Genomic DNA, 14,451 nt, shown 5'->3' on the forward strand with positions numbered 1-14,451 from the left:
TGGATGAAGAATACTTACCCCAATTCAAAGCATGAAAATCCTCTCCAAAATCGCCCAAAACGAGCTCTCTAACCTAAAAAGTGTTAAATTATCAAAAGCCCTCAAAATAGAGTACTTTATATTCTGCCAAGTGATTTACTCATAGCGATCGCGGAACATCACTTGCGATTGCGGAGACAAAATAATAATAGCTGACCAAACGTTCTTCACGAATGCGTAAAAGAAATCGCGAACGCGGTTGCACCGACGTGATCACGGACAACCAAGGCTTGATGCCCCTTCTAGCTTCCCTTATACGCGACCGCGTACCTTAGATCGCGAACGCGGCATCATAAGTCCCTCAAGCTTCGCGAGCATGGTCGCCTCTTCGCGACTGCGAAGAACAAAATACCTGAGTCCACCATAACACTACGCGAACGCGGAAGAACTAGTGCGAACGCAATGAAGAATACCAAATAATAGAAATCAACATTCCAACAATAGAAGGAAATGGCCCGTGGCCCATCCGGAAGATACCTGAGGCCCGCGGGACCCCGTCCAATCATATCAATTAGTTTCTAAACATAATGCAGACCTTCTCGAGGCCTCAAATCACATCAAACAACATCAAAATCATGAATCGCACCTCAAATCGTACTTAATGAACTTAGGAACTTAAAACTTCTACAACTCGCGTCGAATCATATCAAATCAACCTGGAATAACCTCAAATTTCGCATGCAAGTCCTAAATGATATAACAGAGCTATTACAACTCCCAAAATTGTAATACGAACCCGATATCCACAAAGTCAACTCTCGGTCAAACCTCTCAACCTTCCAAACCTTCAATTTTCCAACTTTCGCCAAAATGCATCAAACCAAACTACGGACTTCCAAATCCAACTCTGGACTTACGCCTAAGTGCAAAATCACCATACGAAACTATTGGAGTTATCAAAATACCATTCTGGAGTCGTCTACATAAAAGTCAAACTTCGGTCAGCTCTTGCCACTTAAGCTTCTAAAACAATAATCCTTCTTCCAAATCGATCCCGAATCATCCAAAAATCAAATCCGACCACACACGCAAGTCATGATACACATTACGAAGCTATTCGAGACCTTAAGCCATCGAACGAGACGTTAATTCTCAAAATGACCGGTCGAGTTATTACACTTGCAAAGTCTCTGTACCTTTGGTGCAACGAATTCATTAAAGTTGGGGTGTTGTAAATACTTTTGAAATTTAGACAAGCTACCTAATTTTATTCTTCAATTTACTATACTTTCTTTACTAACCATTGTATTATTTTAATATTTTTTCAATTAAAAAAGCAGGTAAATGTCAACTATTTCGAAAATAGTAGATCATGAAGAAGAATAAGTGACTTAATTAAAATGATTTAGGAGATTCTAGGCTACCTGACGGACCGATAGGTAATTTTTAAAAGTTTGTTGATTGTAGGTATAAATTTGGCCGAATAGTATAACGGAAGTTGGATATAGACAATATTCAAAAGTAGAGGAATAAATTTGGACCCTGTCCCTAAAAAAAATAGTAGTGTCGATTGATATCTTGAAAATAAAATAAGTGACATGTTACCTCAGCTGATATATCAATTATTTTTAAAGCATACAAAATTTAAATTGTTAACAGGAACAATATTGTGTCCGGCTTCCATATAACACCATCTTTATCAGTGCAATAGGAAGAAAAAAAATCTCTCTCTAGTCTCTAGATCCATCCTTTCATCTCTATAAATCTTAAACCCAGAGGAGTTCCAAGAGTCACAAACATACAAACACAGTCAAGAAACTACATACAGATCTAGAGACATAATTTGAAGAGACGCTGAAAGTCATTAAGTTATATATAATCACAGTATATGTCAGTAGCCTCTAATAATCACTGTTGGGGGTTCTCATCACAACTTTTTTACTAGCTAAGCAGTACTCACAATGGCCACTACTAAACAGAAAGTGACGGCACCTTCTTCTTCGACTGCTCCTTGCTGTCCTTCCACTTCCATCCTCCGTCGTGAGGCGACAGCTGCCGTTGCAGGCGTGGGCGACGGCCTGCAAAATTGGAACAACGTCCCGTCCGTGGATGATAAGCAGAAAAAGACGGCCTCATCAGCTCTAGCGTCATTGGCAAGCACTGAACCTCTTTCCTCCAATACCTCTACCAAAGGTAATACCATACTGCAACATATATCTCTCGCTAATTATTCCAACAGTTTCAATTTATGTGTCTTAACTTGAGTAGGCATGAAGTTTAATTAACAAAGTCGAGAATGACTTTTAAATTAAATCTTGTGGTATTAAACTAAAGATGTGCGTAATGTACCAAAATGCCCGGTGAAATTCAAAAATAGCCAAATTTATAGTACCAAAATGCCCGGTGAAATTCAAAAATAGCCAAATTTATAGTGGTAATTAAAAAATAGCTACAGTTTTAAAAATAATCAAAATTTAGCCATTTTTCATGTAAAAATAAATTTGAACGAAAACACTGTTCAAAATCCGAAAAATATTCCAGCATAATATACTGGAGTTCCAGTATAATATACTGGTCCAGCATAATATGCTGGAAGTTCATACACATGTGCTCCAATCTCCCGTATATTATGTTGAAACTTTTTGTGTGTTGGAGTTTCAGCATAATATGCTGAAGTTCATACACAGGTGTACCAATTTCCAGTATATTATGCTGGAACTTTCCGTGTTACAAAGTTCCAGCAAAATATTGGCTATTTTTCAATGACTTTATAAACGCTGACTATTTTTCAATTATCAGTGCGAAAACTGGCTAGTCCGTGATATTTTACAAAATGCTCTTGAATTTTGTGGATTAAATATGTCATGTGAAAAGTTGGAGTTAGAAAGTTATTAACATAGAAAGAGATTTTTTTTTTTTTTTTGAAATTGCCTAAAAAGGAGAATAATATACATAAATTGAAACGGACGAAAGGCGTATATATATATATATATATATATGCTTGTAAAGAATTTTTACATTATTCTTATAATTTTAATTACTTGTAGCAAGTAATTTGTCTCATGAAGCTGTCATTTTTTCATACGGTTACCTTTCATGTAAAAATTCTTCTTTTACACATTGAAGTTAAAATTATGAACTAATACTAGTTTCTTAAATTTAACTCTTTTCCTTCAGGCTTCAGAGAATAATTTTCTCGGTTCATGCATGTTTTTTGTACGCATGTGTATATATGTAGTATATAGTTATCCTTAAAGAATTCGGTGCCTCTATCTTTTTATTTATTATATTATGATAATCATAGTTGTTACGAATACATACAAACAAAATCTTCAGTTTAGAACCACAGCTAAGGCAATAGTACCTGCTTTAAGGGTCCGTGAGCGATTAACTAAATATAAGATGAAGGTGGATGATTTATTTAATTTAATTAGATCTTGAATCTTGTGTTCTTGATATATGTGCCGTTTGAATGTAGTGCTTAATTAGTTTCATGTTTTTCTTTAATTTCTGATCCTTTGAGTTGTGGAGTGATTGGTTGCCCAAGAAACCTATGAGTTGTTGTTCGTAGCATTTCTACCGTTTTAAAACTAAGGATATGTCACTTAATAAATTGTTTAAGAGTTTAACGGTGTAGAAAAGGTTTACTAAGGTCACTTAATACTCCCTCCATCGTGATTTATATGATCTAGTTTGAATTTTAAGAGTCAAATTTCTTAATTTTGATAGTAAATTCGAACATAAAATCTTTAAGTTTTTTGAAATAAAATTTACGTATTTGGAAACTTCTTAAAAAGAACTATAAGTTACAATAATTAACAATTCAAAATATTTAAAAGGCATATGAAAAAATTACGGTCAAAGAAAAACTCGTTTTGACTCTCGAAGTTCGAATTGGATCGTATAAGTAATTATAGGTATATGATAATTAAAAATGGTTAAAATTCGTGAAAACACTTTTAACATTGTCATTGTACATAACTTATAGTACTTAAACATTCTCTTGAACTTTCCTTTAGATACCCTAAATAGATGTGAATACATAAGTGCATGTATGATTTCCTATATATAGCTGGTTCTACACTTATGATTTCCTATATATAGCTGGTTCTACACTTACCATTGCCATTGCTTGAAGATTCATAGAGTAATATTAATGGTGCAGGTATACAAATCATGACAAGGGCTCAGACTTGCCATCCTTTGGACCCTTTATCTGCTGCTGAGATCTCTGTGGCTGTGGCAACTGTTAGAGCTGCCGGTGAAACACCTGAGGTTCTGCTTCTTTTGTACATCACTTGTGTGTAGAACTTCTTTTTTTCCGTATCGGACCAACAAAGGACTAAATGTCACTAGAACGTGGCGACAAAACCACTCTGTCTGTCACTTACAACATATTTGTGGAACTAGTTTTATTTGAACAAAGTGACATTTTTTTCCACTAATTAACTCTTGTTTTATTTTTCCTTTCAAAAAAAAAAATAATAATAATTTCAGGTTAGAGATGGGATGCGATTTATTGAGGTGGTTCTGTTAGAACCAGATAAAAGTGTTGTTGCATTGGCAGATGCATATTTCTTCCCACCATTTCAGTCATCATTGATGCCCAGAACCAAAGGAGGATCTCAGATTCCTACTAAGCTTCCTCCAAGGAGAGCTAGGCTTATTGTTTACAATAAGAAAACAAATGAGACAAGCATATGGATTGTTGAGCTAAATGAAGTACATGCTGCTGCTCGAGGTGGACATCACAGGGGAAAAGTCATCTCATCCAATGTTGTCCCTGATGTTCAGCCACCCATAGTATGCACTTAACTCAGCTTTCTTTCTCTAGAACATCAGATAATTTCCGGCATCGTGAAATGTTAGGCTCTATAGCTGCTGTGTGTTTGTTATGATGCTTATATTAATTTTGTTTTTTCTGATTGTAGGATGCTCAAGAGTATGCTGAATGTGAAGCTGTGGTGAAAAGTTATCCTCCCTTTCGAGACGCAATGAGGAGAAGGGGTATTGATGACTTGGATCTTGTGATGGTTGACCCTTGGTTCGTTAGAATCTTCTTCACCAATCTTCCCATTTCTTCTCTATTGAGAAATGCCACTCTGTTTTGACCTGAATGCACTTTTATTTCCTACAGGTGTGTTGGTTATCATAGTGAGGCTGATGCTCCTAGCCGCAGGCTCGCGAAACCACTTGTATTCTGCAGGACAGAGAGTGACTGCCCAATGGAAAATGGATATGCAAGACCAGTTGAAGGAATATATGTGCTTGTTGATGTACAAAACATGCAGATTATAGAATTTGAAGACCGAAAACTTGTACCGTTACCTCCAGCTGATCCACTGAGGAACTACACTGCTGGTGAGACAAGAGGAGGGGTTGATCGAAGTGATGTGAAACCCCTACATATTATTCAGCCCGAGGGTCCAAGCTTTCGTATCAGTGGAAACTACATAGAGTGGCAGAAGGTATTCTCATTTTTTCAGTCTTGTTTTGGTATGAAGCATTCTTTGTCTTTATATAATACATTGACATTGTTCACTTCCTGCGTGACAGTGGAACTTTCGGATTGGTTTCACCCCTAGAGAGGGTTTAGTTATACACTCTGTGGCGTATCTTGATGGTAGCAGAGGTCGTAGACCAATAGCACATAGGTTGAGTTTTGTAGAGATGGTTGTCCCTTATGGGGATCCAAATGATCCACATTATAGGAAGAATGCATTTGATGCAGGAGAAGATGGCCTTGGAAAGAATGCTCATTCACTGAAGAGGGTCAGTTACTATTCTATGTTCTAAACATTGCAGATCTGAATTCTTTTCACTTTAATTGCTAATGTCGAACAAAATAATTGCTGCAGGGATGTGATTGTTTAGGGTACATAAAGTACTTTGATGCCCATTTCACAAACTTTACGGGAGGAGTTGAAACGACTGAAAATTGTGTATGCTTGCATGAAGAAGATCACGGAATGCTTTGGAAGCATCAAGATTGGAGAACTGGCCTTGCTGAAGTTAGACGGTCTAGGCGACTAACGGTGTCTTTTGTTTGTACAGTGGCCAATTATGAATATGCATTCTACTGGCACTTCTACCAAGTAAGTTAATGTGTTTTACATGGATTATATAAACTAGGTATTAGCTCTCCCAACACGACTGGTGATAATGAAACATAATTACAAGTTTGCATTTGGAATTTCTTCAGGGAAACGAAGAGTTTGCTGATCATAATTGTCTTTGATTCAGTTACCATTTTACAACTGTTTGTACGCTATATGCAATTGCAGGATGGAAAAATTGAAGCGGAAGTCAAACTCACTGGAATTCTTAGTTTGGGAGCATTGCAACCTGGAGAATATCGCAAATATGGTACCACAATTTTACCAGGGTTGTATGCACCAGTTCATCAACACTTCTTTGTTGCGCGAATGAATATGGCAGTTGATTGTAAGCCAGGAGAAGCACACAATCAGGTAACTACTATGACTATTTATAGTAAACTTCAGTTTTCATAATAGTAACTGGTATAGATCAGGTTCCTTCTAATCTGGTATGATTAATTTTTTGCGTTATACAAATATTTTTTTCCAGGTTGTTGAAGTAAATGTCAAAGTTGAAGAACCTGGCAAGGAAAATGTTCACAATAATGCATTCTATGCTGAAGAAACATTGCTTAGGTCTGAATTGCAAGCAATGCGTGACTGTGATCCATTCTCTGCTCGTCATTGGATTGTAAGAATCCACACCTGACTGTATTTACCTTTAATTGCTTTTATCTCACTATGATAACTAGAAAGGAGGATAGACCTCTTGTTTCTCTGTAAAGCATTTTATATAACAAGTTTTTTTACTGAACTGTATGTTCTGGAACTGAAACTGGGCACCTTTCTTATGTCGTCCAATTTTTGACTAATTTGATCCTAAAGACCCTTTTGATGCTTGGTTGTGGTTTTGATCTTAAGACCAGTGCATGCTACATAAATTTGACAATGAACTATCTGACTTTGTAGGTTAGGAACACAAGAACTGTAAATAGAACAGGACAGCTAACAGGGTACAAGCTGGTACCTGGTCCAAACTGTTTGCCATTGGCTGGTCCTGAGGCGAAATTTTTGAGAAGAGCTGCATTTCTGAAGCACAATCTATGGGTTACACAATATGCACCTGGAGAAGAATTTCCAGGAGGAGAGTTCCCTAATCAAAATCCCCGTGTTGGCGAGGGATTAGCTTCATGGGTCAAGCAAGACCGGCCTCTAGAAGAAAGTGATATTGTTCTCTGGTTAGTTCTCTAGACAACAATCAAAACTATCTTACTGCAGTGGATATTTGAGATTTAAAATAGTCTGCAAAATGTCAAATGGTCGAAACTTTCTAGACGTGGAACCTTCTAAAGTACTTGAACAAATTTATATCAAATTCACGCATGACTAGTTAAATATTCTGTAAACTTTTCTTTTTCTTTCTTTGGTGGATATTGAAAAGTATGCTTTGAAGTTTTGACAACACCGTTTATTGTAGGTATATTTTTGGAATCACACATGTTCCTCGGTTGGAAGACTGGCCTGTTATGCCAGTGGAACACATTGGTTTTGTGCTACAGGTAGTTGAGAATGCTATGTTAGCTTTTACTGTTTATTTCCCATCTTAAACATCTCAGTGATTTAGCTGAGTAGAACTCAATACTGGAAAAGCATATTAGATTAAAGGTAAAGAATTATGCAAGATATTCCGGTACGAGATCTTAAAAGAAAAAGCAATTCGAAAGAATGCTCATTCACTGAAGAGGCTCTGGGGAAGGGATTCTTAATCAACAAATAGTAAGTATTGCATGAAATGATCTTAGAATTCTCCTTATATATCATACTCTCTAAACCAGGTTATGCGTAGCCTCTTAGTGATAAATACCTCCATTTATTCCCTTCACTTGAATTACATCTCCCACTTTATCCGAGGGTCTATTGGAAACAATCTCTATGCCTTTCCAAGACAGGGGTAAGGCCTGCGTACACACTACCTTCTCCAGACCCCACTTGTGGGAATTCACTGGATTTTTGTTGTTGTTGTTGTTGTTGTACTTGAATTACATCACTTGCGCCAACCTGCATAAGTTGATGGTCCCAATCTAGGGAAGACAATCCAACTCAAATACAATCTATGCAGTGATACTTTAAATCTGAAATTTACATCCTTAACAAGATAAGATGTACCACTTAGTAAGACCAACTTCAGCATCAGTAGTTTTGCTCGAAATAATGAACATGGTATATTATACTAAATGCAGCTTGTGAATTTGTTCTTGTCTTTCCAGTTTGGGTAATGTTTTTTTTTTTTTTTTTTTCTGTTGGTGCAGCCACATGGATTCTTTAACTGCTCTCCGGCTGTTGATGTCCCTCCGCCCTCTGCATGCGACTCGGAAAGCAGAGACAGTGATGTTACTGAAACCAGTGTAGCAAAGTCCACTGCCACTAGCTTGCTGGCCAAGCTTTGAATGGTTCTTTTATCTTCACATGAGTCCTCCTCGCCTATTTACCAACGGATAGCAAACTTCAGTTTTCTTTTGATAGAGTATTGAATTAGAACATGGTTTTGACTAGACTCATATATGGCACGTTTAAGCAAAGCAAGTCCCTTTGGGGTCGTTTGGTAGGGCGTATAAGAATAATGCTAAATAAGGTGTATTAGTAATGCATTGGTTAGTAATGCAAGCATTAGTTATACAGAGATTATTTCTTATGCATTGTTTGGTGTGGTGTATTAAAAATTAAAATGCATTGTATAATTTTTAAGAAATTTAATTGTTTACAAAAATGCCCTCCATATTCTTTAACTCAAGGGACTCTAAGGATAATTTTGTCTTTAACTATGCTAATGCATGCATTAATAGCCTTTGTATTGCTAATGCCATGGTTTTCTATGCATTAGCTATAAATAGGATAATACCAAATAGAGTGTATAACTAATGCTTGTATTAGTTATACATAGGTTGAAAAGGTGTACCAAACAAAGCATTACTAATACACAAAGCTAATGCATGCATTATTTTCTCTAACACACTCTACCAAATGACCTCTAAATAATATTAATCTTGAACACTGTGCTACAGGGAAAAACCTACTCCAATAAATGTAACTCTCGGTCTTTGCACTTCATTTTGTAATATAGTTATCCTGGCTATTTGTACTGTGTTCCAAGACCAGCAAACATATCCATGTTTCATGCCCTTTCTCCTAATGACTGCCTTGAACACAGATTTCTGTAAACTTAGCCTGGTAAAAGAACAGAAGTGACTAAGGTTAAAAATAAGATCAAATTGGATACAAAATTTTCCTTGACAGTAGTCGAGCACTTATTCATATCAATACACTTCCTTGGTTAGAATATGAAATCTATGCATCTAAAAAATGCATAAACCTCACATCTTTTTCAAAAAAGATGATACGTACAATTTGTACAATTTTTCATTTACATATATCTGATTGAGTAAACCAAAACTAGTGTTAGTTTAACAAATAGTGGTTTGTCAAAATAGCAGAATGATTATCATAAAACAAAAAGTTAAATAAGAATTGCAATATTACCTATGCTTTAGATTGCTTACTATAGTTGAAAGTGATACATGTTGAGTAAGGACTGTTCTGATTTGTTGTAACATTTGAACTGGTCAGGAGGATCTTTAGATGTTTGATATCCATCAAAATGGTTCTAGAAAGCAGTAAACTTCAAGGATAAGGATGTTACTTTTGCCACTAGGTTAATGAGCTAGCTATAAGTACAAGAATGTATATAGCACTAATTTTCAATCCAATTTCACCACTAATTTACACCCTAACAAAACCTTTTGGTTTGGGCTGGGTACAACTGGACTTGGGCCTGCTGCCTACATATAACTCATCTTTTCCTTCGTTCTTTCTTACAGCCTATAGGAACTTCTTCTATCCCAATATTTTAGTTTGCTTCTGTAAGGTGTCTACAAGAGTAGGTTGCTCTAGTGGTAAGCACCCTCCACTTCCAACCAAGAGGTGGTGAGTTTGAGTCACCCCAAGAGTAAGGTGGGGAGTTCTTGGAGGGAGGAAGCCGAGGGTCTATCGGAAACAGCCTCTCTACCCCAGGGTAGGGGTAAGGTCTGCGTACACACTACCCTCCCCAGACCCCACTAGTGTGATTATATACTGGGTTGTTGTTGTTGTTGTCTTCTGTAAGGTGTCCACTCAATTTCACCAAAATCCATGTAACAATTACAAATCTTGTTTTTTGCCGGATAGTGATGTTTTACAATACAGTCGCAGACTGCTGGTATATGTAGTTTCTAGCCTCTAATATATATAATGTTGTAATAAACTTCCAAGAAAGGAATTTCTTATTAGTATATTGGAACTGAATATACTTTTCTTTTCTGCTATAACCAGCCATTGATTGTTCTGTTGTAGATGTCCTAAAGTACTATGCTTTGGTATCGCCAAAATATGAATAAAACGTAACTATAAATATTTTTACTTTGGATATTACATTCCAATTAGCAATGCTACCATTGCACTATTAAAACTGAATAAAGCTACAAGAGGTGCCCAGCTCTTTCCGATTATCTCTTCTATTACATAAGAGGACAGAGAGACCCAAATTATAGTTCAAGAATCAAAAGACTCACACCGCTACAACTAGAGTATAAACTCTTTACCTATTTGCTTGCTACATCTCAATCGAACTTGCCGGAAAAGCATATGCATTCAAATAAATTCCTTTTGGAATGCCTATATCCAAGAGTAGAGTAAGAATTACAACTCTCTTTTAGTTGTTGCACTTGATCCTTCTTAATCCTTTTTCCAGCACAAACCAGCGTAACCACACAGGAATCTGGTGCATTTTTTTGTACAAAATCACCTATTCCTTGTCCCTTCCTGAAATTGCAAAAACAACAGGACCACTTTTCAATTCTATTAACTATATATATAGTGGAGTAGTACTTCATATTTCATGAATAATGTCACTAGTCTAATATAATTAGAGACATAATTTGAATCTGTAATAAAGAGGTAGAATATATTTACCCTGTGGAAGTTGATCGCTTAGTTCCAACTATAAGGCTGGTTATGTTGACAACAGAGATAAGGTCGAGTAATGCTTTAGATGGTGAGTTGCTCTCTACAAGCATAGTATCTATAGGTACCTGCACCCAAAATTATTCCAGAATTAATCAACCTAATTTGGAAATTGATCGAATGTCATGTGAACTTTCCAATATACATACACTTGCGCCCTTTTTGGCATCATTGCAGAGGCACATGTATTTTTCCAAGAGATTTTTCCTCCTGTTATTCTCTTCATTGATGTAGACTTTCACCTGCTCTTGGCTCAACTGGTTTCTTGATAACTTCCCAACTATCATACAAAATTTAACTTTAGCAACTTCGGTCAGAATGTCCCAAGTCCTTTTGCTTTTTCCTCCTTAAATTTTTCAAAGAGTTCAAGAACCATAGAGTTTAATACGCATCGAGTTATTAGAATGCGATTGAGGTATATTCGCCTCTGCACTAGGTTCTTAATTGTCAAAAGACTAGATAAATAGTGACACAAATCCTAGGCTTCTTTGTCAAGCAAAGAAAAATTCTTATTTTGTGTTCTACAGAAGCACCATGTTTTGAATTTTTGGTGTATGTTGATGAAAAGTAGACACGCCTTTTAGCAACTTGGAGCATACATAAAGGTGGTCATATGAATCAGGGGAGAATCATGTCGGTAAATTGAAAAGCTTACCAGCTACAAAAATTCCTGTATCAATCTATGTTTTTTTGTTGAGACGAAGCATTGCATATAGAGAATGTTGTAATATGATTCGATATGAATTTTAAGGGAAAAAAATTAAAATTTCTGGTTTTAAACATGCTATTATATAATTGTGTGACTATAAAAACTTTTCATTACGGGTAATGTGAGTAAATAGAAAGTTTAAAGTTTATTTTGAAATATAAAAATATGTCTTTCTTGTTTAACGGGATATTAATACGGAAAGTGTGTTACATAATTTGAAAAGGAGAGAGTAGTAAAACTAATTACCTGGGGTATGGAAGTAGGTTATGGGAGGGAAAACATGGACAAGGCATATGTGAACTCCTGGAGAGATGGCATTATCAAGTGCCCATTGAAGAACATGCAAGTCATTTTTGCCAACAGCAATATAGATATATTTTTTTCCACCATCTAATTTGCTGCTAATTGTTACACTCTTTCCATCTTCTCCTATCTCTTCGATTTCTCCAGACATCATCACAAATATTTCTTTCTTTTATTATGCAATAGCTAGTTATTTGTACACCTTCATCTCTTCGGTAGTCCAAAAAGGAAAAGGGTGGGGAGAGCTTATATGTATACAGTGGACTAGAATAGGGAAGAAATGCTTAAGAAGGAAAAAGAGTGTTACTACTTGTGAATTTATTTATTCCTAATTGTGACTTACATACAGAGAAATATATTCCATAAATTAGAGTTAATGAGGTCTAAAAGTAGTCTGTTTAAATGCAGAAAAATGTGGTAAGAGTGGAATTGTACAGATCAGATTGCACGACAAAATTGGAGCACTCACCGGAATGATGCAAGAAGACAATTTTCAGATCTAGTGATGTTATTTTTATATAATACTAGTAGTAGATTTACATAATCTCTCTCCTTTTAAGAAAGAATCATAAAGAATAGTTCTCTTTTGTTACCACCATAACAAGCGGACAAGATTTGCATCTCAACATGCTTACTGATCCATATCCATTTTACTTGAGAGAACTTTTTAGGCTCATGCTGGTGGTGGATACACCATTCACTATAGTGTCATCCTACATTGTTTCACAACAAAATAAATCTTTATTCATGTGTGTGTAAATAATTTTTTTTATAAACAATAACTATGATTATATACAGTTGACTGACACTTCTTGAAGATAGTACAACATAAATATCAATTTTGTAAAAAAGGTAAACCTTAGAACCACTACACCATCCCAGACCCAAACATACGGCACTCCTGCAGCGGCTGAGCTACAATATATACTAGGGTGATCAAACATACTTTGCCGAAAAATTATACTGTAAATATAAATCAAATATCACTTCATATGAATATATATTACCATTTGTTAATGCAACTGAGAGAAGTAGTCCAGCATTTTAATTAAAATAAAACAACAAGTCTTAAAAGTATTTTTCTATTTAAATAGAATAGATGCTAATTAGTCAGCTTTAGCTCAATTCAATGGGGGCATATGTAAGATTATTATTTCGCAGTTATAGCAGAGATTAAGACACAAGCATGAACATAATCTAGAGTTAAAATTTAAGGAAGCGTACCGTTGAACTCCATTGATATGACAACGACAGTGATTGGCAATTAAGCATGAGACCAACTTTCACGATCTATTAGATACGCGCTCTCACGAGCCCGGAGAACTCGACTGATGGGACATCTACCGTTACCACGTATTCAAGAGGTAGAATAGCTAGGGTTGTCTAATAGCTAGGGAAAGGGGGATTGACCTCTATTTATAAAGAGTGCCTACCTATCACAGACCAACTGTTATTATGCCTTACTTATCTACACACATAATATTCAATATTAGGCCTTTTATTTGTCCACCCCTTCGGCACGTCATTATCCATTCAGGCTATAACCAATTAACGTAAGGCTTAAAAATAGCTATCTATATCCTGAATAAGGTTACTACAAAACCTGTCTTGAAAACTCGCTTTGAACTATGGACAACCCGAAAACCTAGCTTGAACCACATTTGGGGATGTCCAACTGAAGTTCGTATTTATTCACCCATAGAAAAGAAAAAAAACCGATCCTAAATCTACCACTTATTTCTTTATAGGCTATCCTGATCACTCTAAAGGTTTTAGGTTTTTCTGTCCTGTGCGTGGCACTAGAATTGTTGAGTCCATTAATGCAAAATTTCTTAAGCATGATGTTTGTGATTGTGATTGTTCATGTGGAAAGAAATTATGTTGATAGAGAAGGAAATCATTATCCTTGTACATGTTGTACATGAAAAGGTGTAAACCAACCTATTCATGAGGGGTAGAATTATGGAAACAATAACGTAGATCCCATGGTCCCTAAGTAATGGCGTGAGGCAATGAAAGATGAAATGCGCTCCATGGAACACAATAGAGTATGGGACTTAGCTGAATTACCTGTAGGTTTTAAGCCTATTGATTGCAAATGAGTATTTAAAACCAAAAGAGACTCCAAAGGAAACATAGAATACTATAAAGTAAGGTTGGTTGCTAAAGGTTACACTGAGAAAGAAGGCATTGATTATAAAGAAATATTTTCTCCTATTTCATCTAAGGATGCATTTAGAGTTGTGATGGCTCTCGTGGCTAATTTTGATCTAGAGTTGCACCATATGGATGTTAAAACTACTTTTCTGAATGGGAGTTTGCTTAAAGAAGTTTACATGATCCAACTTGAAGGGTTTAAAGAAGCTG

General features: G+C 36.0%; 2 protein-coding genes across 2 annotated transcripts; one reads left to right on the top strand and one right to left on the bottom strand.

Annotated features, from left to right (window-relative positions):
- Window positions 1-1,693: 1,693 nt before the first annotated feature.
- Window positions 1,694-8,751, top strand: DAO1 (copper methylamine oxidase-like). Its single transcript, NM_001425766.1, is given in 12 exon segments — window positions 1,694-2,172; window positions 4,145-4,254; window positions 4,477-4,782; window positions 4,911-5,023; window positions 5,117-5,447; window positions 5,536-5,751; window positions 5,838-6,074; window positions 6,264-6,449; window positions 6,568-6,708; window positions 6,987-7,255; window positions 7,495-7,576; window positions 8,327-8,751. Coding segments are annotated over 12 exon segments (2,361 nt in total). The 5' UTR covers window positions 1,694-1,940; the 3' UTR covers window positions 8,465-8,751.
- Window positions 8,752-10,461: 1,710 nt separating this feature from the next.
- LOC107768027 (U-box domain-containing protein 36-like) lies at window positions 10,462-12,425 on the bottom strand. Its single transcript, XM_016587132.2, has 4 exons — window positions 12,028-12,425; window positions 11,222-11,352; window positions 11,022-11,140; window positions 10,462-10,871 (listed from the first exon to the last, which is right to left on the bottom strand). The coding sequence occupies exons 1-4, from the start codon at window positions 12,236-12,238 to the stop codon at window positions 10,670-10,672; spliced, it is 663 nt and encodes a 220-aa protein (XP_016442618.1). The 5' UTR covers window positions 12,239-12,425; the 3' UTR covers window positions 10,462-10,669.
- Window positions 12,426-14,451: the final 2,026 nt, after the last annotated feature.

The sequence above is a fragment of the Nicotiana tabacum genome, chromosome 24, assembly GCF_000715075.1.
Source record: "Nicotiana tabacum cultivar K326 chromosome 24, ASM71507v2, whole genome shotgun sequence".
In the NCBI taxonomy this organism is placed as follows: Eukaryota; Viridiplantae; Streptophyta; class Magnoliopsida; order Solanales; family Solanaceae; genus Nicotiana; species Nicotiana tabacum.